The sequence below is a fragment of the Alosa alosa genome, chromosome 1 (genome assembly GCF_017589495.1).
Source record: "Alosa alosa isolate M-15738 ecotype Scorff River chromosome 1, AALO_Geno_1.1, whole genome shotgun sequence".
Taxonomy (NCBI): domain Eukaryota; kingdom Metazoa; phylum Chordata; class Actinopteri; order Clupeiformes; family Clupeidae; genus Alosa; species Alosa alosa.
Genome location: NC_063189.1, coordinates 10,137,455 through 10,164,315, shown reverse-complemented (window position 1 = coordinate 10,164,315; position 26,861 = coordinate 10,137,455). Strand labels below are relative to the sequence as shown.

General features: G+C 40.6%; 5 protein-coding genes across 5 annotated transcripts in view; 2 read left to right on the top strand and 3 right to left on the bottom strand.

Moving 5' to 3' along the window:
- Window positions 1-2,462: 2,462 nt before the first annotated feature.
- gpt (glutamic--pyruvic transaminase) lies at window positions 2,463-12,082 on the bottom strand. The gene is given in 13 exon segments (XM_048260600.1): window positions 2,463-3,343; window positions 3,854-3,966; window positions 4,223-4,260; window positions 4,263-4,377; window positions 5,072-5,246; window positions 5,346-5,482; window positions 5,573-5,652; window positions 5,933-6,176; window positions 7,063-7,196; window positions 7,376-7,484; window positions 7,829-7,918; window positions 11,243-11,435; window positions 11,919-12,082. Coding segments are annotated over 12 exon segments (1,467 nt in total). The 5' UTR covers window positions 11,384-11,435; window positions 11,919-12,082; the 3' UTR covers window positions 2,463-3,252.
- A 3,644-nt stretch (window positions 12,083-15,726) lies between these two features.
- On the bottom strand, window positions 15,727-18,267 carry fuz (fuzzy planar cell polarity protein). Its single transcript, XM_048260642.1, has 2 exons — window positions 18,164-18,267; window positions 15,727-17,946 (listed from the first exon to the last, which is right to left on the bottom strand). Exon 2 carries the CDS (start codon window positions 17,830-17,832, stop codon window positions 16,558-16,560), a length of 1,275 nt encoding a protein of 424 aa, XP_048116599.1. The 5' UTR covers window positions 17,833-17,946; window positions 18,164-18,267; the 3' UTR covers window positions 15,727-16,557.
- A 206-nt stretch (window positions 18,268-18,473) lies between these two features.
- Window positions 18,474-22,686, top strand: LOC125305842 (sterile alpha motif domain-containing protein 13-like). The gene is made up of 5 exons (XM_048260854.1): window positions 18,474-18,833; window positions 19,523-19,653; window positions 19,788-19,830; window positions 20,455-20,566; window positions 20,801-22,686. The coding sequence occupies exons 2-5, from the start codon at window positions 19,566-19,568 to the stop codon at window positions 20,942-20,944; spliced, it is 387 nt and encodes a 128-aa protein (XP_048116811.1). The 5' UTR covers window positions 18,474-18,833; window positions 19,523-19,565; the 3' UTR covers window positions 20,945-22,686.
- A 296-nt stretch (window positions 22,687-22,982) lies between these two features.
- On the bottom strand, window positions 22,983-25,938 carry gng5 (guanine nucleotide binding protein (G protein), gamma 5). Its single transcript, XM_048260869.1, has 3 exons — window positions 25,752-25,938; window positions 23,402-23,552; window positions 22,983-23,311 (listed from the first exon to the last, which is right to left on the bottom strand). Exons 1-2 carry the CDS (start codon window positions 25,830-25,832, stop codon window positions 23,427-23,429), a joined length of 207 nt encoding a protein of 68 aa, XP_048116826.1. The 5' UTR covers window positions 25,833-25,938; the 3' UTR covers window positions 22,983-23,311; window positions 23,402-23,426.
- The window catches only part of LOC125305664 (meiotic recombination protein REC8 homolog), a 24,126-nt gene continuing 21,882 nt past the window's right edge, over window positions 24,618-26,861 (top strand). Inside the window, exons 1-2 of the mRNA XM_048260572.1 lie at window positions 24,618-24,655; window positions 26,727-26,795. The gene's annotated coding sequence lies outside the window, so the exon portion shown is untranslated. The remainder of the gene's footprint in view (window positions 24,656-26,726; window positions 26,796-26,861) is intronic.

The following is a 26,861-nucleotide window of genomic DNA, read 5'->3' as shown; positions in this document are numbered from 1 at the left end:
GATAGGCTACATCAATAGGCTCTCAAAACAACCCCAGGCTCACAAAACAATCCCAAACAGACATACGGTCTTTATAGAGCAAATCCATATAGATTATTTGTCAAATAAACCAGTAAAACATAATTTGTGGGATGGAATATATAACATTCACACTCATAGCTCATATTTTTTTAAATAAATCAGTGAAAAAAGTATCCTGACAAACAAGTAGCTTTTTAATGCCTTGGTCATATTTCATAATTTCAATTCCTCTGTAGGTTACCTGATAGCCCAGTTTGAGAGGCGCAAGACACGTGACATTATTTATTTTTGCAGCCAATCACTGCTGTCATTTTATTTTATTGATTTGATCTCAGTCATAGAAGCTAAATTCGAAGGCAGGCCAAAGCTCCAACACTGAAAGGCACCGTTACAATGCCTGGATCAAGCCAGGTTCAGCATAGCGTATGCCACTGTCTGCTCACGTTGCTGACCGGACCAGGGCAAGCACACTTTTGCAGTTCCCGCCGGAAATGCAGTCTAGTTTATGTATAAATGCCCAAGTGAGCAGCTTTTTAAAACACAACGGCCTTCCTGAGTAATATCTTGAGGAGGGCAACGCAACTGTTCTTTGTTTGACATGGTGCACACAATCAGTTTAAGAGGGTTTTTTAAAAGAAAGAGCACTACTTTCTTCTGATGCAGAACTCAGGAGTGTGTGCAGTGGGTGGTAAGAAAAGCTGCTGGTTAATTAAAGGGATGGTTTCTGCTCTGGCAACACTAATCAAAGCCAGCTGAGGTCAGAGACGTGTGTGGTCAATCACACTGTGTGCTAGTTATTAACTCTCTGTCCTTCTGACAAAATATCCCTTCACCAACATGATTCCTATGTTGAATATTATGCATTGTCGTTGTGTTCTCGTTATATTTCTTGTGTTCTGTTATGTATTTGTGTATGTACTCACATTCATATTGCACATCACTATCTAGAGAATAAATGAAAGTCTTCCTGATTGCTGTCGTCACATTACAAGAAGTAAACCTTTTAGAAACCTTTTGTCAAAAAATCAACCTGGACAGCTGAGCTTATATAATGCCAATTAGATTTTGTTTTGCCAAGGTCAAATGTGGGGCTAAAACAATTTTGATAAAACAGACCCAATAACCCAATTCCACTACACCCCATTTCGCCCAGTCAATACACTGATGACATGCTTTAAAAAGGAATCACTAATTATTTATGTAATTTATCTACTTTGCATGCCTGTATTTGCTTCTGGTGTATTTCAAATATGAACATTTAACAGATAAGAAAAAAAAGTCCTTGTCTCCTTTTATTTAAAGGTTCTGGGAAGGCTTCATATTGAGTGCAGTCTGCCTATTAGAAATAAACGTCTTCACAAAATTTAGTACACAGAGAAATCCTATCATGGTGGATTAGACACAAGAATGGCACTTTGAATATTGCTCTATTAGGCTAGGAGACTGTGACAAGTCTGACTCCCAGTGGTAAAACGCCATAACAACCTCTCACTAGACCTAATAGTTTCTGGCAAAACAGTTAGACACACCAATAGAAGTCATACATTTTTAATCACAAAAATGTATAAAATAGCTATACATTGGTTAAACAAAGAAGGTACAATTGCATAAACAATGTAATGCCACATTTCCATTTTTTTTTCATGTCGATGTCCTTCATATCTATATCACATTCATACTATTAATCTCTTCATATCTATCACATTCATACTATTAATCTCTTCATATCACATTCATACTATTAATCTCTTCATATCACATTCATACTATTAATCTCTTCATATCTATCACATTCATATTATTAATCTCTTCCTGGAACATGTTCTAGGTGTAGTGTACCATTACCATACCAAAAGAGTGACACTGAAGATGTACACAAACATACTGTAGCACTGTCACAAATGTCTCTCAGTCTATCTGTCTTTATCACACACACACACACACAGGAATACATGCATACATATCACACTTTACTGGTCAACTGCCACATCTGGTTCGCCACAATGAAAACTTGGCCTTTCTCACACTGGATGCATTGTGTGTGCATGAAGGCTGTGGAACATCTGGACTTTTATTTTGGCACAAGTGTTAACAGGTTAGAGCATTCACACACAATATATAGATATATAGACTTTACTTTACTTTATTTCTGCATTGTTGCACTGTTGGACTTACTCACTTGCACTATCACCATGACCACTATCACCATTGCACTACCACCATGACACTCATTCACACAGAGCACCTTAGAGCACCTTACCATACCTATATGCACAGAGAATCACAGGCTCAGTCCCTGCCTCAGTCATTGCAAGCGCCTCTGATTGATTAATCACCACTATGTGGATACTGTTTTTAGAATTGATTTAGATTAAGTGTTAGTTAGTATAATTTGTATTTTTGTCATTTGTATTTTAGTATATTTTTATATATTGTATCTATCTATCTACATGCATCACACAGCTCGAGCTATTGCAAACACAACACCACCAGTGTGAAACAGGCCTCAGTGTAATAAATCTTTAGACTAATTGCTAATGTTTAGACTTAGGATATGTTAATCTGGCTCTCTTTAACGGCTTCTTCTGTGTGTTTGGCAGAAGTCCAAGGACAGCAAAGCAATCTTGATTCCTTTTGGTAGACAATTCACACCTCATATTTAGGAGTAAATGATTGTGGCACTTTGGCTGGTCAAGTCAAGACAGTTAAAGGGAAACTCTGGTCTAACAGCAACTTATGGCCTATTTTTGTAGGGCTATCTTTTGAGGAGGAAGTCCGTATAAGTTGTTTTATTGAATGCGACACAAGCTACTGTCAATGGATGTAAAAGGTGGTGACCTAAGAAAGAGCAAGGTAATGCACGGACTGCACAAACAGTCATTTTTATACCCTTCTTTTTACACTTTCAGCATTAAAATATGTCAGTTTATCTGCAGAACCGCTCTCCATAGTAGCATAGACGTGTAAAGATTTTTTAAACCTAGTCAATGGCTTAAAATGGCTAAAAAGATTTACTTTGATATAGAAAAGTACCCCCCAAAGGGATTACTATATGCTAAAAGATGTAAATGCATATTCCGGTATCACTCTAAACTCCATCGATTGATGTCATTTTGGTCCCAAACAAAAATCATTCAAAAATAGATAGACGCTAGGTTGTTGTTAGATCAATGACTCATTGGTCAAATCAGTTAAGAAGAATCTCACTGACTGGTCCAAGAGACCTAAATATTATGAGTAATGCTTGGTGAATTTCTGGTGAAACTCCTTCAATTTGCTGAGAAGAATCTTCAGTTTGTCAGTTGGAGGTAAAATGGTCATTCTGCATTACCAGACAGAGCAGACAGACAGAAAGAGAAAGAGAGAGAGGGAGTGAGGGAATGAAAGAAATATAGTTATTAGGAAGACCACACAACAGGATATAGTTTTTTTAAGGCAACTAACTTCTATATGACCCTGATACCCACAATTTCCAGACTATTAACCGATGTTTATACATTGATTTGGCAAAATTTCTTCAGCTATGAAATTAATACGGGGGGTTGCGGGTTATACATGGGAATGCATTTATTTTCTTCATTATTCTATGATTAAAACACAAAATGTGATTCTGATTCACTGGACTGTTGGGCACTGTGGTTAATACACGGGTGCGGTTAATAAATGGTTTATTTTTTTTATTTGCATACAACTCTGTCCTGCGGTTTATACACAATGCGGTTAATATACAGGATATTACTGTAATGATGCACTTAGAGTGGTGTATGCTACTGTCCCTGAGCCTCCATAACTCTGACTGGTGAGAGATTCAGTGGTCAGTGTTGGGACTCACCTGAAGTGGTAGGTGCCATCTCTCTGGCCAAAGCCACTACCTGGGACCAGACAGATGCCAGTCTCCTCCAGCAGCTTCATGCAGTACAGCATGTCAGGAGCCTGCCCTTTCTCCTGTAAGCATTCACACACACACACACACACACACACACGCACGCACACACACACACACACACACACGCACACACACACACACACACACACACACACACACACACACACGCACACACAGACACGCACACACAAACACACATTCCGGTGATTAAAAACAACACAACTGGAGCAGCAGCACAACAGTCCCAAAAACCAAAAACCCTTTGAGAGAGGTAGGGGAAGACATGCCCAGTACCAGTGCACTGGCCACACTGACCTTAGCCTCCTGGATGGCGCGCTCTGGCAGCGTGATGCTGGGAAGGAGTACATGGCGCCCTGCACCGGGTTACAGGTGATGCCTGGCACTGTGTTCAGAATCTGCTCCGTCAGCTTGGCCTTCTCTGCAAGGGCGCTCAGCACGGCATTGCGCTCCTAGACACGGAACACTGCAATGTCACTGCATACACTGTGCAGACATCCATCTCTCCTCTCACACTCCAGACAATAAACATTCCTAACAACAATGACCTGATAACTGAACGCATCCAGACTATTTAAACAATAAGCCACTCAAGTCCATAGGTTACGCTGATTATTAACAGCTAAGGGGCGTTGTTAGGCACAATGTGCTAGCATTGATACAATGAGCTGTTGTATAGTCAGTGCAACCTATGGACTCAAGTGGCTTATTGCTTTTCTAAAACGGTTACTACATATATCGGGCAAGATTTCATAAAATAAAGGCGCAACAACGAGAAATGTAACAGTTTATTAATAGATAATCATTCTTCCACCAAGAAATATATTTCCTCTATCAGAAAGGTTGCCAGTCAACGTCGAGACAGCAACTGTAACTTTTGTATCAAAAGTGCAGTAATATAGAACGAAATGCGGTCAAGGTGAGAGTGTGTGCTCATTATACAACTGCATTGAACGCGATTCAACCACTCACAATCAAGGACCGGAACTATCAATTTTAGAAAACTGCAAAAAGGCCTGGGGAATGAGCAAGGGAATAATAAAAAGATGATGAGAAGAAAGGAGAGAGAGATGCAAGACAGAAAGACAGATAGGGGTGTGGTGGGGAAAGACAAGGGGCCGGAGTGAGCCGAGGTGGGGCTCTCACCTTCATGAAGGTGCCATGGGAGGGCTCCCCTGGCTGGGGGGGGTTCACCACCAGGTCCATGAGGGCCTGGCCGGGGACAGGGGGACACAGGCGCACTGACACCAGCTTGGTGAGCTGGGCCTTCACCTCAGGGTCCATGTTGATCACCTCCATGTAGCCTCCTCGGAAACCACACCTGTGGACATTAAACCAGGACCAGAGGTTGATGATTATTATGACAAAATACATATAAAATAAAATAAAATAATTGTGTATAATAATACTGAATGCTTACTCTCCCATGTAGCACTTGGAGGTGGAATGGAAGGAGGCCAGCTCCACAGTGTCGGAGTACTCAGGTCCCATCTCAAACAGAACCTTCTTAAAGGAGTGGAACTGGCAACCATCAGCATACACATTATCCTGATACACCTTTGAGAGAGGGAAATGGGAGGGGGGGTTGAGGAGAGGTCACTGTCAAAACAACTAGGAACAACAGGACAAAAAGGGGTAATGTCCTACCTCATCAGCCATAAGGAAGAGACGCTCCTTGGCAGCGAATCGGATCACATCTTCAATACACTGCCTGCTTTGAACCTGACCTGAAAAAAAGATAGAGATTACATTTACGCTTATGTTGAGGTTTACATTTCCCTGTATGATAAGCCCTAACACAAAAAATGCAAAAACAGATAGTAATCAGGTCCTCAACTCTGAATAATCAGTCACAAAGTGGCATGATGGCTCAGTTGTTTTGTTCCTTCTGTGACACCTAAGTTAACTCAAAGTGCTTCATGTGGGTAGAGGAGTTTTGTCAGTAATATGAATGCTGATGCTGCCTTCCTGCTAGGCCACCAGGATGCGATGCCAGTGCACTAGTACCTGTTGGGTTGCCTGGGTTGATGATGCAGAGAGCGCGGGGGTTGCAATGCTTCCTGGCAGCCTCTAGAGAGCGCTGTAGCTCACTGATGTCCAGGCTCCAGCACTTCTCCTCATTCAGGTAGTAGTTGACCTGCACGGCGTCCAGCTCGGCCAGGGCCGCCGAGTAGAGGGGATACTGGGGGATGGAGATCATGATACCCGTGCGGCTCCGGCCCTCGCCCGCTACCAGCAGCTTCAGCATGGTCTGACCAGAGCAGGACCAGAGAACAGGGTCAGCACAGAGAGACCACAGGAACAGTGACCAGGTAACCAACGTCCCAACTAATGTGAGCACACTAGAAGTGCATTAACTGCAAGTGCACAGCAGGAAGCTGAGTTGCAAGGTCATGAGAAGTGTGAGTAAAGAGACTGGAAATTTATTTATACAATCTTTACCAATATATGAAGCCATATCTTGTCAAACTGTTAATTTTAATGTTAAAGTAAAGTTTATTGATGTCACTGTAAGTCGCTTTGGACAAAAACGTATACCGGTACCATAACCATAAACATAAACATATACTCATGTTAAATTTTGTATTGTATACTTTACCTAATAAATAATACCTTCCCATGATCTTGTGCACTAAATCTAAAATATGTAAAATGGAGTGATTCATCTAATTAGGACTTGCTGGAATACTTCAGCACTCTAGAATTATACTGACATTTTTCTTGAGTTTTCTGACACTCCACTGTAATGACTAAGAAGTGACTCTTGCACCATAACACACACTCCCAAGAGGAAATGTCCTAATCCAGTGGAAGAGTGAGGGCAGCCAAGCACATGACACAGTGCGTAACAACACATTTGAAATGACCGAGCAGACAGACGTGCCTTTAACTTGCCGAGTCACAGCCTAAAAAAAGCCTAGCATTGTGGGTAGAGGCCATTCTAAGCCATGCTATTCATGCCCTTCACTTGTTCTGCCACCCTATGTGCCAGACTTAGAGGATGTGGGTGTTCACTTCTGCCCACTCATCTTGTGTCATTATGCTGAGTTATGTAGCTTTTTGAAAATGCTGTCCTTCTAATGTCCTGAAAACAGGACAGGGGGGACGTGTGGAAGGGGTGAAGGTCAAGATCGTACCACAATGCCATCGCTGGCCCCTGTGCTGAGATATACGTTGTCCGGGTCACAGGGCACGCCGCCATCCCGACGCTCGATGTAGCGGGCAACATCCTGCCGTATGCACTCGATGCCTTGGCTGGCACTGTACGCTCCTGTGTGTGTGTGTGTGTGTGTGTGTGTGTTCAGAGGACAGCAAAAAATCAGAGGAACATTTTTGACAGCTGTCGAGACATAGCATAGAGTGCACTTCAAAGTCAAAGAACTGAATCGAAATAAAACACATTTAGACTGATTTTCAGACTGAGTGATAAATGTTTCTAAGAACACATACCAATGCTTTTCCCTCCACATCCCTGCAGAATGCGACGGGCTCTGCTCTTAGCGTCCTCTGGGAAGTTGTTATTGTTCAGCAGCTCTGGATAAGAACACAGGGCCAGGACCTTGGAAAGCACACACAGCAGCAAGTGCTTACATGCGCAGGAACTTTTTAGATAACACAGCAGCTAACCCTAGATCACCATCAGTCACAACCTGCGTGAATAGTTGTTATGTTAGCATTGTCTGTGTTTCTGGACTTTGACATATCAAAGTGAATCATTAAAAACAATAGTTCAGGTCAGGAGGTTAAGGAGGAAGAGTAGCTTGTGGCACAAAGCATGTCTTCCAAGAATAGGTTGAATAGGAAACACATGTTTAAATATATGATAACAATTAAGAGAGAGAAGTGTGGAGGGATATCTAACAACCGGGCGCTGCTGACTGTGTGATGTGGTATGACAGTCACCTGTCTGAAGAAGGTGATTGGCTGCTGACCCATGGCATGGGCATCACCAATGTTGGCTTTGATGACCTCTGTAAACGGCTTTTTAGCACCCTAAAAAATAATACATGAGACATGAAGGAAGATAAGGGTTTCACTCACATCTCAAAACATAAAATTCCATATACTGTTCATTATAGGTCCATTATGTTTATACATACATATATTACCATTATGATATCAAAAGTAAGGAAGAGTGTTTTGGTAGAGCTTGGTAATAGTGTGATTTAATAGGAAATACATTTTAACTGAATGCTTATTCATTAAAAATAGTCTAAATAGAGTTGGTTAGTTTCTGCAGCAAGTTAAAGAGAGGGGTTAGCATGAGAACGGTTTCGCTGTGAATGACGTGTATATTAATTACATGATTGCAGGTTACTGGCCCCATACATTCAGTCTTAGTCAGAGCACAGAGGCTGTTACCACACTCACTTATCAGGCACAGCAAACAAGCATGTCTCCTTTTCAACAGCTTGCTCTCTGTTTTGCCTCGATTCTTTTGCTCTATGCCTGACTTTCTCTCTGAGTCCATCTGATTTTCTCTGCCCTACTGCTTCAGTGGAGGATTTAGCCTCCAGAAAATAAGTAGTGTCACTGCTCACTATCCTTTTGTTCTTATAGCCCGACACTTGTCAGTTTTTCTGACCATTGTTTTCTCTTCTTTCTCACATTCTTTACTGGGACCAAAGCGTTCAAAAACTCTACAAAAATGTCACCGTCAGTTTGTCCAACTGTCCCACTGTCCCTCAGAGACTCTGGATCAGACCATGGCTGTGGCAGCTGGAACTCGTTTATGTTGTTAAAGATGCCGAGAGGCGGTCAGGCCTTCTCCACAGGGTGTACATGCACGCCGGCCAATAGAGTCAGCTGAAAAAGCAGGGCCCACGTCCAAAAAAATAAAATAAATAAATGCCCTCCAGCACGCTCCACCAACTCCCCACACCATGAATCTGCCCTTCTCCTAGTGGACGAGAGTCAGGGACACCTCTTGCTCCTAGCCAATGAAACATCTCAGAGTATGTGACACCCCCTTCTGAGCGGCTCTCCTGCTGCCGCTCAAGCTAGCAGAATCATTTGATTTGATTCAGCACACAGACTGATTATAAGAAGTGCAGTTGCACAACACATAGCATAAAAGGAAGTGTCTTTCAAATTTCATCAAACCGGCAGTGAGAATTCCTCAAATGACATATAATTACTGGCAGCAGATGAATACTTTGTAACATGTAACTCTGACATGGTCTGAATGTATAGCACCTCTGAGAGTTTTTCATGCTTGAGGGCTGGGGAGCCCATTATCCTGGAGAACAGAGCAGGGAAGTAAACACCCCTAAAAGCAGTATGGTTGACCAAACGGTCACCTAGGAGACACATAAGTCTAAGGCATGCATCCTCTCAACTACATATAAGTCATCAAACAGTCCTGAAAAGAAATGTTTTGTTCAATTGAGTCAATACTTTAAGGTCTCATTCTGTTGTTTCTCTCCAATGGACTTCTCAAGTGTCAAGTTTTTATTTGAGAGCTTACAGCATTGATTATGATCCAAAAGCTTGGTGTTATCTTACATCCTTTCATTCATTTTAATTGTTTGAGAGAGGGAGAGAGAGTGTGAGAGAGAGAGAGGGAGAGAGAGAGTGAATGAAAGTGAGAGAGAGAGAGAGAGAGAGAGAGAGAGAGAGTATTTTGTACAGTGGTATGTGGTTAAAAACAGCTTTGCGCTTGCCTTACTTAGCAGAAACCAAACACCAAGTACAGATCACAACAATGGACCAGAGACAGATATTCATAATGCATCCCAGAGAAAGAAAGGCAGCTGACCCAAATTCCTTCAAAACTTCACTTGCTTCGCCATTATTTAGTCCCATCATCATTATGGTTACCAAAGCTATTGCTGGCAGCTATTGGCTGTGATAATGTCTCCAATAATAGGGCGAGATGATGCTGTTCAGTCATGCAGACAGTAGTAGTCTCAGTTCCACTGTACCATAAGCTGAAAGTGCCCTTGCCATCAGCATCATCCACTTCCTGTAAACGGGTTTGTAACCCTGTCTCTTGCTCATATAGTCAGCTCCTCCTAGACACTGCTCTCAGAGACACTGGCTATTAACAAACGACAGAACTCGGCAAACAATGACACTCTCTGTTCCCATGGTAATCTAAGTCCTCTCTACATTTGAGCGAGGCTATCTTTTTTTCCTCACAGGTTTTCTCAGGCATAGACAGGAGAGGTTGAGCCATGACCAGGGCCACCAACATAGTAACACACAAAGTCACAGCACAACACAGTGACATTTTACAGACGATCCCCAAATCGGGGGGGGGTTAACTTTTCAATCCAACTCCAAAGGAAGAGAATTATTTAAAACTATTTGAGCAATTCAACTTCCAGTCATAGCTATTCAGGTAAAAAAAAAAAAAAATGTGAAGTCACTGAGCACCTCAGGACAACAAGTGTTGATGCATATCTGCAGAGACAGCATGGACTTTATTCCACCTACACTCCCTGTCTCTCTCTGGCGACAGAAGTCTGCCCTGTCAAAAAACAAACAAAGTGAGAAAAGTGTGTGTGTGTGTGTGTGTGTGTGTGAGAGAGAGAGAGAGAGATAGACAGAGAGAGTGAGGGAGATAGGGAGAGAGAGAGACAGACACACACAGAGAGAGAGAGAGAGAGAGAGAGAAAGATTCAGCCCCAAATCATATTAGAAATTAGTCAAATTAACCATTTCACAATGACTGTGCCCTAAACATGGACTGTCTGTGCAGACGACAAGTCAGAGAAAGAACAGAATCTGTGTCACCACGTGTCAGATGTTTAAGCAATAATCGACCATAGACTTTGAAACTTGGGCGGATATGTGAGTAGGTGCACACTGCACAGATAGGCGGTCACTATCTGCCTATAACAGCAAGCATTTTGAATTGATCAATGATGGCCTGCCTGGCATGGTTTGAGCTGGTGACCTTACCAGCTGTGCAACATCCCCCCACACACACACACACAGTTCATTATGAATGACCTTTCTAAATTGGCAAAAAGGCTTTCTCTCCTGTCTACTAAGACAGCATAAATGAGAAACCTTATATGACCTAATTTGTTTCCCTTAATTTCATTTTGTCCATACGGTCATAGCATGGAAACGCAAAGACAAAAAGCGTCAGCTAAATACATAAATTAAATTAATTACCTTCAAAGTCACTCTATTACACTGGCATCATGAGTTTTTGAAAGTAACTCTCAAGAGTCCTACAATTTCAAATTACAAGCATAGCCTATTCGATTAGAAGCTTCAGTATGGAACTATGACCAATCTTTAATGTGCTTGAATAGCATTAGTACACTCAGCAGACTTCAGTTTCAGATAGGAAGAAATGCATACCTCTTTAAGCTCTTTCTCAATTTGCCATGCGCGTTGTACAATCGGTCCCCTGACAGCATACTCAACTTTCTTCACGGTTGCATTCATTGTATCGATGGTCAACACCTTGCTCCTCCGCACGGTTACCCCGTTCTCGGACATTTTGCGCTGTATGAGTCCCCGGCGAGCTGCGGAGAGTCCGGACAGAGATTTGCTGAGGGAAAATGAGGAGAGCGGAGAGGTCATTACAGGAGAGTCACTGGACTTCAGAAATCTCGTAACTTGCTGGCTGCTGCGCTGGCACATATTTGTATTTTCTCTTTGGATAAAACCCCAAACGCTTCTGGATGGTAACATTGTAACGTCGACCACGATTGTTAACGAACGCCACTGAGAAGCAGAAGCAAAGTCGCCACTTCAGGAACCACCGGCTACCTGTCACTGATGGACACTCCAAAGTGACCAAACAGACTGAACCTTTGTACTCTACTGCTCAGATAGCATGGTTTCACAAGATGAGACTGTTTTGCTCTTTACGAGTAGACAGCAGCCTATTCAAAGGACCCCCAATCTAATCAAGATTATCTCCGTCTCAGAATAGCCCGTTCTTATCACAAACTTTATTTATTACCCTCACATAATTTATTCGGCTTCTCATACCTCGCGCGTATCCCCCCCACCCATTTGTTTTACGCACCAGTGATTGGAGAGGCTTCTCAGGTTACCGAGACGACAGACAGAATCGGTGAGCCTATGCAAACGCGAGGCAGTAGCCTACAGGCCTACTTAAAACTTTGCTTTTACTGGTTTATGTCTTGCGCTCGCTATTCAGCCGCGTGGAACTATCTTTCATGAGATTTTGGGAGGAGACTTGAGGCTGAGAAAACGCATAAAAATGAATAGCGGCAGCTCCTCCCATTTGCAAGGCCCTGCCTGACATGACATGACAACATAGCAGAACACAAAATAACCGGTGTAAACCTGTAGACTTCTGCTAATAGACTTTGAAGTTGGTCTATGTATGTGTAACACAACTGTGATAAAGTAAATCTTCAGGGATTTCTTTGGTGTGAGGTCTGAGCTGGCTTAAACATTACTTTAGCATTCTTTTATGTCTGTGAGCCAATTTGGCCACCAGCGTCCATTCCTTTAGAGTGGTCAACTGGTCATCACTTTCCATAATTAGGCTACACTTTCCAGAATGTAAGTAGCTCTTCAGGCCTGAGCTGCATCATGATGGCTCCACCACTGTGTATTGTTATCTGACAAGATAGATAGATACTTTATTGATCCCCAAGGGGAAATTCAAGCTGGGGCCTTTCAGGGAATTCAGGCATGAGCTCAATCTTCTGTGGAATGGATGCAGGTCACATTGGCTGTCAAATAATTAGTTGAGGGGAGAGGCCACTTGTGCCCCTTGACCAACACGAGTTGAGTGTTATCTTTTGGCTACTGAACATAAGCAACGACTCCAGTCAAACAGTGATAAGACTGACTTAATGTTAACTGTGGCAGCACTGGCTGTCTGCATACCAGTCTTCGTCAGATTCAAAGAGATCAATGGATACATATAGGCCTATATGAGTTTAGTGCAACATGATTCAGCCACATAGATTATGAAGTTCACATATTCAGCATATTTTTTTCCAGAAATATATGTTAAAAATAAAAAACACAGGTACCCAGTGAATATCTGCTATATCAATAACTGCTATATCATTGATCTCTCACTCAATTTACACCTGGCAATAAACTACATCCTGTATTCTAGGATGTAGATTGTTTTCCATCCATTAAGTGCAGGTATCTGCATGGAACATTCATTTCAAACATGAACAAATGCTTTACATGGTTTGTTTTGTTTATGTATGTTAAGATTTGTTTATGATGTCAAAATATGTCAAAACAACAACATAGCCCATCTCAGTCCATGATTTTTAACATACATTGTTAATATTAATTTCCCCTGATAGCATATAAAAGTGACAGATACAAAGATAGAGAAAGCAATAAGATTGTCTTAACATTTGGATGTAAGCCTTGACAAATAAACTAAAGACTTGCTGTCTGATTTGTGTTTATTATTAATACATTGTGTCATTAAATGGCTTTATTGTTGCTGGTTTATTTTTTAAAGAATATTCAGGGAAACTAGCCAAATTGTTTATGTAACTGGAGAGACGTATGAAATGCGCCATCAGCTTTCACAAGTGCTGATTAAACCTATTAGTGACTTAATAAAGTAATAATTAACCAACATTTTCAGGCTGTAGCTCAAGAACACTTGATGTTGAATACCACGGAACTAATAAACCAGTCATATGTTTGAATTTTCAGACATTTAATTCCTCCAAAAATAAAAAAGAATACAAGAGGATGAGGAACTGTTGGTTATATTAAAACCAAGAATGATGCTCTTCTTCAGGCGAGGTGGTGCCAGGCGAGGTGGTGCCAACCATGTTAAGCTATCCTCCACAAAATCCTCTCTGCTTCATTGATAGTCAACACACTATGTACAAAAGGTTGTGGTTCCCCAAGGTGTTCCTCGTGTTTACAGCACAGTAATAAAACATACTGCAATGCACCATTTGGAGTATCAGTTATCGCAAAGAACCTCAAAGTTCAAGTTATCAAAGTCCTTTCTATTCTTCTAAGAACAGCAGCTTTTAATTTACCCCAATTAAAGATTTTAAGCCAAAGAAGGTAATTTCACACATCAGCAATCTAAAGCCCTGCTGATGATTCATTTGGGGATTTTGACAAAACCAAGGTTGAAATAGGCTACTTAAATTGAAATTGAGCTAAATGTGGACTGTTTGTCTTTAAGTTGAAGTCAACAAGTAATCAGATATTAAGTTCAAGTAATCAGATATTTTCAATGAAGACTGACATTTAATGCCTTAAGAATAAGATAAACACATGAATAGTGCATTATGTGATATCACAGCATGTTTTCACCCATAGAAGAAATATTATTTTAGGGTATTAATTCTGAATGACAGGACACCTATGAAGTAGATCTGGTAAAAAAAAAAAGTACATTAGGTCTGTCATATTGAAATATGATTTGGGAAATTGCCTATGTCGCTGAAGTGTCAGAGGGCTGTACATGCACTCTGGAGAGCAAAGAGGAAATCAAGATACGCTCTCCTCACCTATAGCACCAACAAAACAATATCTTGCAGAAAGGTTGAAGGATCTTCAACAAACTTAAAATCATTATAAAGGTTATATTAAAGCTGCAGTTGGCAAGTCTGACAGATTGAGGGGACTTGAGTGGCCAAAACAGCCCTGCTCTGATTGGAGCAGAAGAACTGGGAGCTAAGTAGAGGTAGAAGTGCGGGTTTATTTCTAAAACCGGCTGATTTATGTTGTTCTGTCAGAGCATACTGTCGGTTTCAGTGAATATGATCAAAAAAATATTGCCAACTGCAGCTTTAACTAATTAGATGCCATGTGCCACCTTCCTCCATATTTTGTTGCATCATGACCTGTAGTCCATAGTCCTGTATTGTATATAGATAAACTAAGTGCACAGCAATACATTTTCTAGGGAAAGTTAATTAAACCACTATATATTCTTAAAAAGCCTACACACTCTGTAAGCAAGTTCACAAAAGTTGAAACATGACCTTCCTCTATACCTATCCTACAATGTATATGAACCAAGTATACGGCTGACATTTTTTTTCGCTCGCATTAAGGGAAAGGTAGGATAATTTAACCACCTAATATATTTTCTAAAAGCCTATACACTCTCTAGATGTAAGTTAACATGGTAGCCTCCTCTGCCTATTAAAGTGATTAACTGCTGGATGAAGATCCTTCAGACTGCTTGGGAGATATGCAAACACTGACGTTCTGTGTGTGACCCCAAAACCTTGAGACGTCAGTTCATTAGGTCCTTAAAAGTATGTCAAGATCCTTCCAACAGTTCTGGAGATATTTGATATCACCATGCTGTGCTAACACTTTATTTGGGCCAAAATTGATGTGGTTCATTGAGAGCTGTGTATTACTTCTGTCTGTTTCAGTGATATCAAATCTGCCATCGCTATATTTGAGAAGGATCTAAATCTGTGTATCATTCAATCGTTCATTTTTCAATATAAACCAAAAGTTGTTATATTTACTTGACCATTTTTTCAGGCTTTTTCGCTTAGACTATATCATGACATATACTTATATAATTTCAACACCACTGCAAGTGGTACAATTATAAACCTGAAATAACTCAAATTAACAAAATTTAACTTAAGTACATTCAATAGTGGTTCAGGTCTAGAGATGGTTGAACAGAAAAAGGCAGGTTTACAGGAGCTGGAGATATTGAAAATTGATCTGAAGGAGGACAGATCAGTATGATAGTATGTTTAAACTGAGTATGACTTCACAACAAAATTAGATGAATGAGTGTGCTTAAATATTGGTAAGGACAATTTTATCATCCCAAAATCTTGGTATGGACATGTCCCTATGGTCCATATACAAACCTACGCCCTTGGTTTGGTAAACAATTCAGGTGTATTTTCCTTTTTTAAAAGATTCAGTTGTTCACAATGAAGAAAGTACACAAAACGACATACTGCGTATACAGTATTGGGGTACGTGGATTCCAATATTACTAAGCTTATTAAGCTCCACCAAACTATCCCATGAGATGCATTGTCCCATGAGATGCACGTTCATAGTTTATTCATTAACTGAACAATTGCTTTCTTTGAGGTACCCTTAAAACACACCAACCAGTAGCATATCCTTACCCTTCTAGTAGTGTTTTGAGTGCTCAAGAGCAAATAATAGTTTTTGTATACAGTAGTTTCATGATGTAGAAGTGTCTTCACAAATTGCTGTTTAGTGTCACATTTTCACGTTACTTAAACACAGGTGGGTTAATAATCACTGACTTCAATAAACAACAGTTCATCAAAATGACTCAGACAAAGTGATGGTGCCACCAGCACCTATGTCTTTCGTATAGTGATAGGAAAGTGCAGTCCATACAGTCCCTGAAAGGTCATGAATTAATGCTAAAACCTAACTTTTAACTGTAAATCAGAAGATATCATAAATTAAACCATGACAATAGCAGCAAAACATCTGAGGCCTCGTCCATTATTCAGTGTTGTAAACTCCTGGTGCCTTACTTCCTACTTGTTTGAGGTCTTGAGACTGCATTTTAAGAATGCAGCTGAACAGATTGTCCTTGAGCTTACTACCATGAGTGTGGGTGTAGTGTAGTAGGACCCACAGAGGACACATTGTGCAGCTGACACGGTAACCCTCAGTCACATTCAGACACCAGAAATCTGCCCATTCAGCATATGAAGAGCTCCTCAGAAGCCTGTGGCTGCTGTTATTGAGGTAAGAGTCTGGGTGGCGGTGGAGCGCAGTGCAAAGGTGGGCATGGCGAGCGAGGCCAACAGGAAGAGCTGATGCTGGGGCGTCTGGAGCCCATAGCACTTGCACTCGTCTGTCACCAGGTAGCAGTGCAGGGGCACGTGGCAGAAGCCCTGGGAGAAGTCCTCCTGCAGGGGCTCTGCTGCTGCTGGTGCTGTGGCCACCTCTCCAGAGGTGAAGTAGCGCGTGACGGCAAACGTGTAGAAGAGCCGCAGCAGCTCCCAGCGCCGCAGAACAGAGGGCACAGGGGGGCCGTCCTGATGGGTCAAGGCAGTGGGGCGACCAGGGATGGACAGAGACTGGCTGCTCTCGCGGTTGATCAGCAACAGAGCCAGGATGTCTGGATGCAGGGCGACGGATGGGACAGGGCTGTGCAGGGTTTGCTCCAGGCAGCCGTGGAGTGTCTCCAGCAGGGGAGACCAGAAGCGTCCCACGAGCTCAGTCTCCGCGTGGTGAAGCGACGGGGCCGGGCCGCACAGCGTGCACACGTCCACCCCCTGTAGAAGCTGGAAGCGAAGGAGCCGGTGAGCCACTGTAGGGCTGCCCACTGGGAGGAACACAGGGTAGTCACACGAGGCAGTTCCCGACAGGCAGCATACCAGCAGTGATAAGAGCATTACCTCCTGAGAGACAAGACGCCACCACTTCTCAGTGGCCACGGCAACACGACCACGGATCAACAGGCAGCCAAATTCACTGTCTGAAGCTTGAGTGAAGGCATCAAGGGCATCCTGAAGCAGACTGGTGTTTGGGGGCAGGAGACAGTCAGCACAGTGAGTCAGGTCACCCATGACACTTTCATCTCCTCGGTCCAGCAGTCGGTCAATGAGGCGATAACAAGAACGTAAGTCCCTTTTCAGGCGCTCCACATTGCGAACATTGGACAGTTCCTCCTGGCCTAGTATCAACACCATGCAGTTCCAAGTATTCTCCAGTAGGCGGCACAACTGGAGCTCTGTGAAGGTGCCGTCTCCGCCACTGCAGACCGCAATGAGCATCACGCTGTCTCGAAAAACTCTCCAAACTACTCGGTCGCCACGATCTGTCTCACAGCACGAAAGTAGAGCACTCTGTCCAGCACCAAACATGTGGACACCGTTCAGTGATCCAATGACGGAGAAGGGAAGCTGTTTAGATGAGCCGCGGGAGAAGAGCGGCACCCCACTGGAAGCTGTCAGGCAGAGCAGCTGAACTCCCTCCGTCTGCAACATGGTAAAGTTACTAACTTACAGCTGGCCTATCTTGGTACTCTTTCATGTGGTGAAAGTCGTCCAGCTAACGTTACTGATAAGCAGCTTGCGTCCAACAAACTGGAACTGTGGAGACTGAAAAGAGAAGGTGAACTTGTTAACAACCATAGTTCAGCTAACCTAACTTTAACTCGGCTGGCTTATACACATAGCCTAGCCTGCATGTGTGTGAGGGACATCATAGGCTACTATAAACGTAAAAATATGACTTCCGCCTTGCTGCTAATATCACATTTAAGATATAACATCGTATAAATCAGTCCACGATAGATAACGTTATGGATTAACTCACCTGACATGGTATCTAGATTACTCAAATGAACTTGTTTGAAACGTGAGTTAGATTCTTCCACCAACGTATCCACAGCAACAAGTCACATGATTTTGCCTGATTCTGGCTTTTGTCGGTGTCAAGATAAAAGTAGCCTACCATTGTGAAACGTAGACTACCCACTGTCGCACAAACCAAAAATTAGAGCACAGACTACCTGTGGTACTAGTAAACGCATCATGTTTTATTAAAAGTGTTTATGCACATTAGTCTGAATTTATATGTGCGTTCATAGTAAAATCATATACAGAGATGAGACAAGCTGTTTTTAGTAGGACTTTGATTTTGATGTTCTTGGAGACAATCCTCTCGGAAGTAAATATGTCTGAAATTTGACTGTATGGATAATACATTTTAAGCCATGGTATTTTCAATATGTGCTAATGCATGTATATTCACATAACGCACTGATATAGATTATGTAGTCTGTTGTTGGTCTATAGATGCAGGAGAACAACATCAACTCTTTTTGCCAGCTGTCAGATCAACAAGACCCAGATTCAAAACGACGGGGTTCAGCAGCTGAAACCGAACTACAAACCGCCTGAAAGAAAGATAACGTTCCGCCGTCATACAGCTTAAATCTTTTTTTCCCCATCATACATAGACATTTTCCACTAGAAACTTACTGGTAACGATTTTAAAAAAATGCAATGTTTTGTGAATGGCTGTGAAACTGTTGAGAGCGCTGAATTAAGTTGCCAACTATCTTGCAGTAGTATGGCTAACGTTAATGTTAACTGGATTAGCTTTACGTTTGGTCCATTTGTAATTAATCGACCTTTCCCGGTAAACATTGATTTATTTGTTTAATGCAGGGGTGGAAATTTGTGTTCATTGTAATCTATGTTGTGTTGTGCTGCGTTGTGTAGTTATTTAGTGCATACTGTAGCTAGAGATATCTGCCAAATACAGTCTTGTATTGTTGGTATGACGATGAAATATTATGAACTTTCATCGTGAATATTAACGTAATGAATTTAACCTTTGGAAATTGACGGTGGTCAATCAACCGAAAACAGGCCGACGAAGAAAAGGAGGACCTAGATTAGCCAAACTAATAGTTTCAGTGATATCAGGTTCATATAAAACTCATTGACTATAATTGGGTAAAACTATGCAGGAAAAAAAAATAATTCCAGCATACCAGCCACCAATTTCATTTCAACACAGATGCAAGTCAGGATAATGCATGCTGATTAAGTATTGTGAATGTTATTAATTGTACAGGACATGTATCACTCAAGACAAATGGATAATGTGAATATGTGTGAGGCAATTTGTGTCAGCTGAAAGCATACCTTAAATGGTCTGTTTTAGGTACTGGAAATGAAGTGTTCAGAAGAGAGGTTTTAAAGAAACAATGCTCCTCATGGATGAACCTTCAGACCAAAAGCAGTTCAGTGTGAAGATGCCCGCTGACCTGCTTGCTTCAGACAGCAAGGAGTCTGGTGTGTATCACCCTGCCTTCTCATGAGTGAACATCTTTACAGTGATCTCCTATTAGCTGACTTATAAAAAAGACTATTCTTTTAACATTGTCATTAAACTAACTTTTTTTTTTAAATAATTTCTTCTTCCATAGCTGATATGGAGAACAAGACCAATGGATCTGTAGAAACCAAAAAGTAAGTTACACTATATGAAGTTAGATACACTATTATTTTGCAAACATACATTAAACAGAAAATTAAATTCAACAATTGTTTTCACTTCCATTTTTTCACAAATGTTAAGGTTAAAATCTTTGTTAAGGTTAATATCTTTGTTAATTCACACTTCACCTTTGTCAGGATAATCCATCCACCTGACCCATGTCATATTATAAGATTCAGATTGATTAAAAGGCATGATTATGGCACTGATGCCCATTGTACTGGTCACAATAAAGGGCCACTTTAAAATGAGCTATTTCATCAGAAAACTGTTATCCATGAACTGAATGAAAAAGTTCACACTAATAGGTCTAAACATTTGACCAAATTTGTAAACAAATGAAATGAATAGAAGTACTCATACATATTTTACTTCAGCTTGGGAAAAATGGGAGTGAAAACATGTTTTTGTTTAGTGTACATTAGAATTTGCGGTACAAAAGTGCTTATGGTTGATTTAATTAAAGTGTCTTTTTGCCACAAAAGTTTTTGCTGTTGAGCAAAATATCACAATGTTTTTTCTTTTATTTACCTCATAATATTTACCACATATTTTTCACACATCCATAGCAATGAACAGTTTAAGGTTTCTTGCAGCACAGTGGAAAATGGACAGTTCCCTGACCCCTCAGAGTGGGCTGTGACTGATGTTGTTGACTACTTCAAAGCAGCTGGATTTGAGGAACAGGCTGATGCCTTCAAGGATCAGGTACAATAGTGCCTCTTTCAGTTTTGGATGAGCTGCTGTACATTTTGTAACTCCACTGTGTCCATTTTAGTGCAGGTATTCATCCTGACATGGATACATCGTCTTGTGTATTAATAAACTGGCATCAACTTCTTGAAACCCTAACATTAGTTGCATGTGGACTAATGAGACTCATTTTCAGTAGCTCACAGGCTGTATAAGTGATGCTTGCTTGCTTGCAATGATGTTTTCAAGGAAATTGATGGCAAGTCCCTGCTCCTGATGACGCGCAATGACGTGCTGACCGGCCTGTCCATCAAACTGGGGCCTGCGCTGAAGATCTATGAGTACCACGTCAAGCTGCTGCAGACCCAGCACCTGAAGACCAATGCTGCATAGCTGTGCTTGCTTTCAGTCAGTACCAGCAGAGTGTGCCAGTCTTCATTCAGAATGTGCTGCAGTGGTGTACTTCAAGGTTGGTGCTGTTGATCTGTTTGGTCATGCAATACTGTGTGATTTTTTTTTTTTTTTTTTTAAGAACTTGATGTCCATACAGGAATTGAATGGAAATGGTGCTAGGTTTAAATCATAGCATTCAGTCCTTCCTTTGTCTTAAGCATCAGAAGACACACTGAACAGTGGTTTGGCATTTGGATTATGTGTTTGCTTTGGTCCTGCAGGGTATAGTATATAGCAATCTCCTAATATGGAGTTACCTCTTTGCTAATTTGCTTTTACTTGAATCTTTTAGCTTTGTGTGTAGCTCTTAAACATAGTCACCAAATTGTCAAACTGAAATAGAGAAAAGAACCACTGATATGGTAAAAATCCTATGTGGCTGGCTCTCCCCACATCCACCATTTGTAGGAGTGTCTCCTTTTTGTTTTAGAAAGGGATGATCATTCAAGTCCATGAAATGAGGTAAAAAAAAAATGCTGCGTAAATAACTTAAGAAGCACAAATGATGTTAAATGTTCAGCGTTGTCGTCTTATTTAATTAATGTTCTGTTTTTAAAAGAGCTAATTTATGTGCATGGCCGTCGGTAAGCAAGTTATTCCTCATTTCAGAGTTACCTGTTAAGTTAAAATCCCCATCACAAATCTACAACTTTTGTTTTTGCTTACAGTAATGTCATGTGTATTAGCCGCACTGTATACAAACTGCAGAAAAGTGTTTTATGGTGGGAAAATGTGTATTGACCGCACTTGTGTATTAACCACACCAGTGCCCAATAAATCAGAATCAGATCATGCTTTAATCAGAAAGACAAATGAAGAAATGCATTCCCCACCCCTTATACATTAACACCCATACATAACTGAAGAGTGAAGACATTTTGCAGAATCAATGTATATTCTCAGTTAATAGATAGGAAATTACGGTAAGCTACTTACAAGGCTTGGTATGGTGGTAATATCAAAGATATTTGCTTTAAATAATTTGAAAGAATGAAATTCTACCATGACCCTGCAGTTTAGGTGAACACATTGTGTTTTAATGTGTTCATATTAATTATGTTAACATTAGACTTTGCAATTACTCAATTCCATACATCAACAGGTTGTTAAATGGGATTTCATACATTTGCAAATAATTTATTATCAACAAATAGTTAATTTAAGACAGTCCCTATGGCAGTCAATATTCTCATTTTTGTTCTGGTAAGGAAGCATGCATCAACCACAAAACAGGCCATTTGTGTCTTCAAAGGACTTTGCAAGAATGACTCATGTAACAAAGCATTCAATGTGAAAAACAGTGCCAATACTACTACTTGATATACAAAATATAACAGTTCAAATTAACCTTAAGAAATGAAAGAGAAAATTGGTTATACAGTAAGGCAATATCCAAAGTAGAGAATGTGAGTAGGACCCTGTAATGTCAGGTTTCTTCCTCATTGAAGTGTTTACATGTTTGTCAATCTGCTCAGGACATCTGTGATAACTTTGATCAATGAAAGGATATGATGGAGCTTAATTATGATTACCAATAATTCAGTTTGGGGGGTTTTGTTCTTTGATGTGCTTATCCCAACTTTTTTAAATATTGTATTGAGGCTGTGAGCTATGGAATTATGACATTAGTCACGTTACTATACATTTTGTTTTCCAAATAAATAAATACAAGCATGATGTAACCCCTGATGTATTTGCTTTATGGATCAATGTAGGGAAATTAAGGTCTTCTTTGGGACAACACCTTAGTCCAATATTTGATTACATCAATGTGCTGGTTCAAAATCAGTGCATATTTATGTGGTCTTACTTTTTAAGGCTAGATATAAGAAACAAATAGTTTGTCTTCAGAATATCATGACAACTCTGATACAGGAACAAATGGGAAATATTTGCTTTACTAAACATTGTCATTCAAGATTTGGACATTTCAACTTGATGTATCAAAATCAAAAGGAATATACTGCCACTCACTGAGAACATGTATAATAATGGTTTATTAGTTATAAAAGTAGGAGAAGTACAAAAAAAGGCACAATTAAGACACTGTTTGTGCCGCTAAAATTTCACAAGTTTGTTCCCTCGGTCTGGGGTGTTGACGTAAGGCAGTACATGACAAACCCTGGCGCTTCATTCCTGTTATCTCTAAATTCTGACTGAAATGGTTTAGTCTCTGAAACGTGTTATGGCAGCATGAGGCTGACTGATTCCTCAAATTATTATTGATGTGTGCAGACTCTTCCCTGTGTTGATGGCAATATTTCGCAGCAGTTATTTAGCATTTTTCAGATCTCCATGACAAAAAGCCTGAAATAAGAAACAAACATGTTTGTAATAGAGATCAACACACTGCCAGAAAGCACATGCCCAATTAGTCTACTCTTTATGTGATCTCACCTTTGGCAAATTCTCCAGTGTGGTCTCACAAGAAGGAACACATCCTCTGTGGCCTGAAAGGGTTGGTGCTTGAAGAAACACCTGTGAGCAGAGGGTCCTGAAGGGCATTCTGCATGCAGAACTGTTGTAGGTCGGCTGCTGCCTGCGATACCTGGAGCAAATGTTAAGGGTGAGAGTTACAGGTGTATACTTATATTCTAATTCTAAAATCCTAATGGGACACTGATTCATTGACAGAGGGTTTCATAATCTGTTATTAGTAATGTTAAATATTGATCCAGAGCATGTTTTAATCGTTCTTGCGCTCATTTGAAAACCCAACTGCACTACTTGGTGTAGACAGTGTTGGGAAGGTTTCTTTTAAAAATCTTCCACTACAGATTACATGCCCTAAAAAGTATTTTGTAATGTATTCTGATAGATTACTGAAAGTGAGTAACATATTTTGAATACTTTGGATTACATCAGCATTGTATTATATTTTATTAGCAGGGAATGAAACAGTTATGTGAGGTTATGTGAACTTGTCAACAACAAAAACCTTTTGCTTTACAGTGAGGATTTATTGACATAACCTATGTGCTATGTCATTATGACAGACAGATATTTTGTCTGTATAGGCTAAAAGGCTACCAAATCCAAAACAAAGTATACACAGATTTGTTGTAATTAATTTTAACAGCACATGGGGAGTAACACCCTGTCAAGAAACGAGAGTGCTGGCCTAAAACATGCTGGTGAGATATAAGCCCTCTTGGCCTACAACACAATAAGTTCTCATTTAGGCCATCAATATACTGCAAGCAGAAAACGGAAAGTCAAAGGAGCCACCTGAGACGTACATAGGCTACATAGTGTGGTTAGAAATATTTTAATTTGAGTTGGAAAATCCTTGGCCTACGTATTATAATGATTTAATTAATGTAATCCCTTAAATGTATCAGTGTAATTGTATTTTGAATACCACCCATTTAAATTGTAAATGTAAATGGGTGGTATTCAGAACTGTACTTAAATGCAGTTCCCTTTTGTATTTTAAAGGAGAATTCCAAAAATAATTCAGTGGAAATGCATGGATTCCAGTTGCTGCTACTGGAAGAAACTGGAATCCATGCATTTCCACTGAATTATTTTTGGAATCTGATCCCTTATCATACCTGTTCATTCTTACTCGTTGCTCGACTTATCGTGACTAAATTCAAGATGGCTGCAAACGCTAAACTTCATGAAGATACTGTCTGTATAAATCGTCTTGTAAGTAAACTACCAGTGCTTTTTCAAAGTTCTCAATGTCTCGTTTTAAATGTCAGGGCCCTCGGAAGTCTACCAATGAAGTGTGGAGATACATTGAGCCTCGTAAATGGGTGTAAAACAGTGATTTATTTGCATGGCTAGCCCGATGCCGAAGCACCACTATTGAAAAAGCTGTTGGTAGCATCGGCTAACTAGCGCCAGATTTTGGAGTGCAGGGGACAAGCCGAGATGGGCTATGAGACATACGTTCACACTCGGTATCATGTTTCAATACACTTTAGGTCAATATCACACCGAAATTCTCCTTTAAATACGTTATCCAGTTACCTCCCAACACTGGGTGTAGCAAAAACCGGTGTAACGTTGGGGTAGTAAACAAAAGGTAGCCAAGCAAGCAACTTAATCGTAAATGTTCCAGCTCAAGACAAGACTACTGGATGTTCCAGTGTGAGACTAATTTCATATCTAACTAGCAAGCTATGTAAGCCATCAGTGCTTTGACAAATGTTAAATAGACAGGATCTTTAGGAACTGGAGAACAGTGCTCTTTGCTTTTATGTTAGCTTGCTAGCTAGCATCATTGACTTGACATGAAAGTATCGTTTCGTTAGATACATGGCCATAGACGCAAAATAAATCAGCGACTTTACGCAGAGTAACGTTAAGTTACCTATTAACTACATCTAACGTTGACTTCATTAACCACATATCATTGGTAATTATTGCAGAATCACATGCTCGTCTATTGCTTAACATGCTAATTCTGATCTAACTTACTCCACGTTAGCTGGCTGGCGATACACTTGTTTAGCGTGAGTTTGATGTAACTAAACTACAAGTAGACTCACGTTACTTAGATTAACTATATGGCACTATGGTTGTACCACGGGTTTTACTCTAAAACGAATTGGTCTACTGAGAATGAGAAGTCCCTATTGTCCAATCTTTAACATTAACGTTAACTAACGCAACAACCCACGCCCTGTTTGGGTCAAATGATTAGCATACATAGCGTTCAGTGACTAGCAGAAGAGCTAACTTCTCTAGCTCGCAGCTAGAAGTTCATGATTAATCGAGGATATGTAAGAGTGCATACCTTCACCCTGTTGATGCTCGCCTCAAATCTCAGTTGCTGAACAATCTTCTTCATCGCAATAAGGTTTGATGCTCCCGACATTTTTCACAAAAACAGACAGCGACCTTTTTAAAACAACTGTGAACTGGCCTAGCAAGACCGCTGATACAAAGCGATTGTGGAAAGTAATTTCCTGTTGCGGAAGCAAAGGGAGGAGCCTTTTAGCTCAACCCCCTCCTCTCCCCATCACCCCATCACCATCACCAGGATATGTGCGTCCTGTACGCAACTTTCGAGCAGTTTAGCACTTGTTTGGCAAATGAACAATTATTAATAATTCTAGCCTAGGCCTACATAATAGTATGCATATGAGGGATATTAAACTTAAAACTAGACTAGGCCTATCTGTCTTAAGTGGTAATGTCCTGCCTTCATAGCCTACATAGGCTATACCCAAGCTGTAAATAAAAATATGGACAAAAGACAACGAAATGAAATAGTCCTAAGCCTACTGAAAAAAACTGGTCTAGTCAAACAATGATCATTGTTACTTACCAGGGATTGGCTGAGTGCTGTATCCAAAGCACGTTTTTAAAAGGCTATTGGCTGAAAAACAAAAAAAAACAAAAATTGTTATGTCTACTGTCAGGTTCGAATAGTTTCCTCAGGTTTCACAGGCTGCAATCATCAGAGCATCTAGGTCGCGTTTAAGGGATAGTCTAAGTAGCCTATTCATATTCATAGATTTCAGAAATGTTTTACTATCCTACAGTTTTACATCACCGAACTGGGTGCTTTGCCACAATATGGTAAGTTATCTTGTTACAATGTTTTTTTAACACCCTACAACGCGTCGCTGCATTTGATAGGCTCATGTAGCCTAACGGGCTCCTGGATTTTTTTGTAGCCTATGTCCACATATCCGCTTAGGATGAGCTACCTGGCTGAAACAAACTCTCTCTTTCTCTCACCCTTTGTCTCTAAAAATATTTTAAGGTTGGCAGCCACAAAGGGCAAGTCAGTTGCACGACGGGAATACCTTAAGGTTAACGTTCCACAAACATGGTAAATAACTCTCTTTAGTATTCACCATATCACAATGTTTCAAACTGTATCCAGACCTACAGTATA

Excerpts from the sequence above, each read along its gene's own strand:
- gng5 (XM_048260869.1), bottom strand. The coding sequence starts at position 25,832 with ATGTCGGGAGCATCAAACCTTATTGCGATGAAGAAGATTGTTCAGCAA. Across the intron at positions 23,553-25,751 it reads CGAGCATCAACAGGGTGAAG|GTATCGCAGGCAGCAGCCGA; the intron begins GTATGCACTCTT and ends CATTTGCTCCAG.
- fuz (XM_048260642.1), bottom strand. The coding sequence starts at position 17,832 with ATGTTGCAGACGGAGGGAGTTCAGCTGCTCTGCCTGACAGCTTCCAGT.
- LOC125305842 (XM_048260854.1), top strand. The coding sequence starts at position 19,566 with ATGCTCCTCATGGATGAACCTTCAGACCAAAAGCAGTTCAGTGTGAAG. Across the intron at positions 19,831-20,454 it reads GGATCTGTAGAAACCAAAAA|CACAGTGGAAAATGGACAGT; the intron begins GTAAGTTACACT and ends GGTTTCTTGCAG. Across the intron at positions 20,567-20,800 it reads CTGATGCCTTCAAGGATCAG|GAAATTGATGGCAAGTCCCT; the intron begins GTACAATAGTGC and ends GATGTTTTCAAG.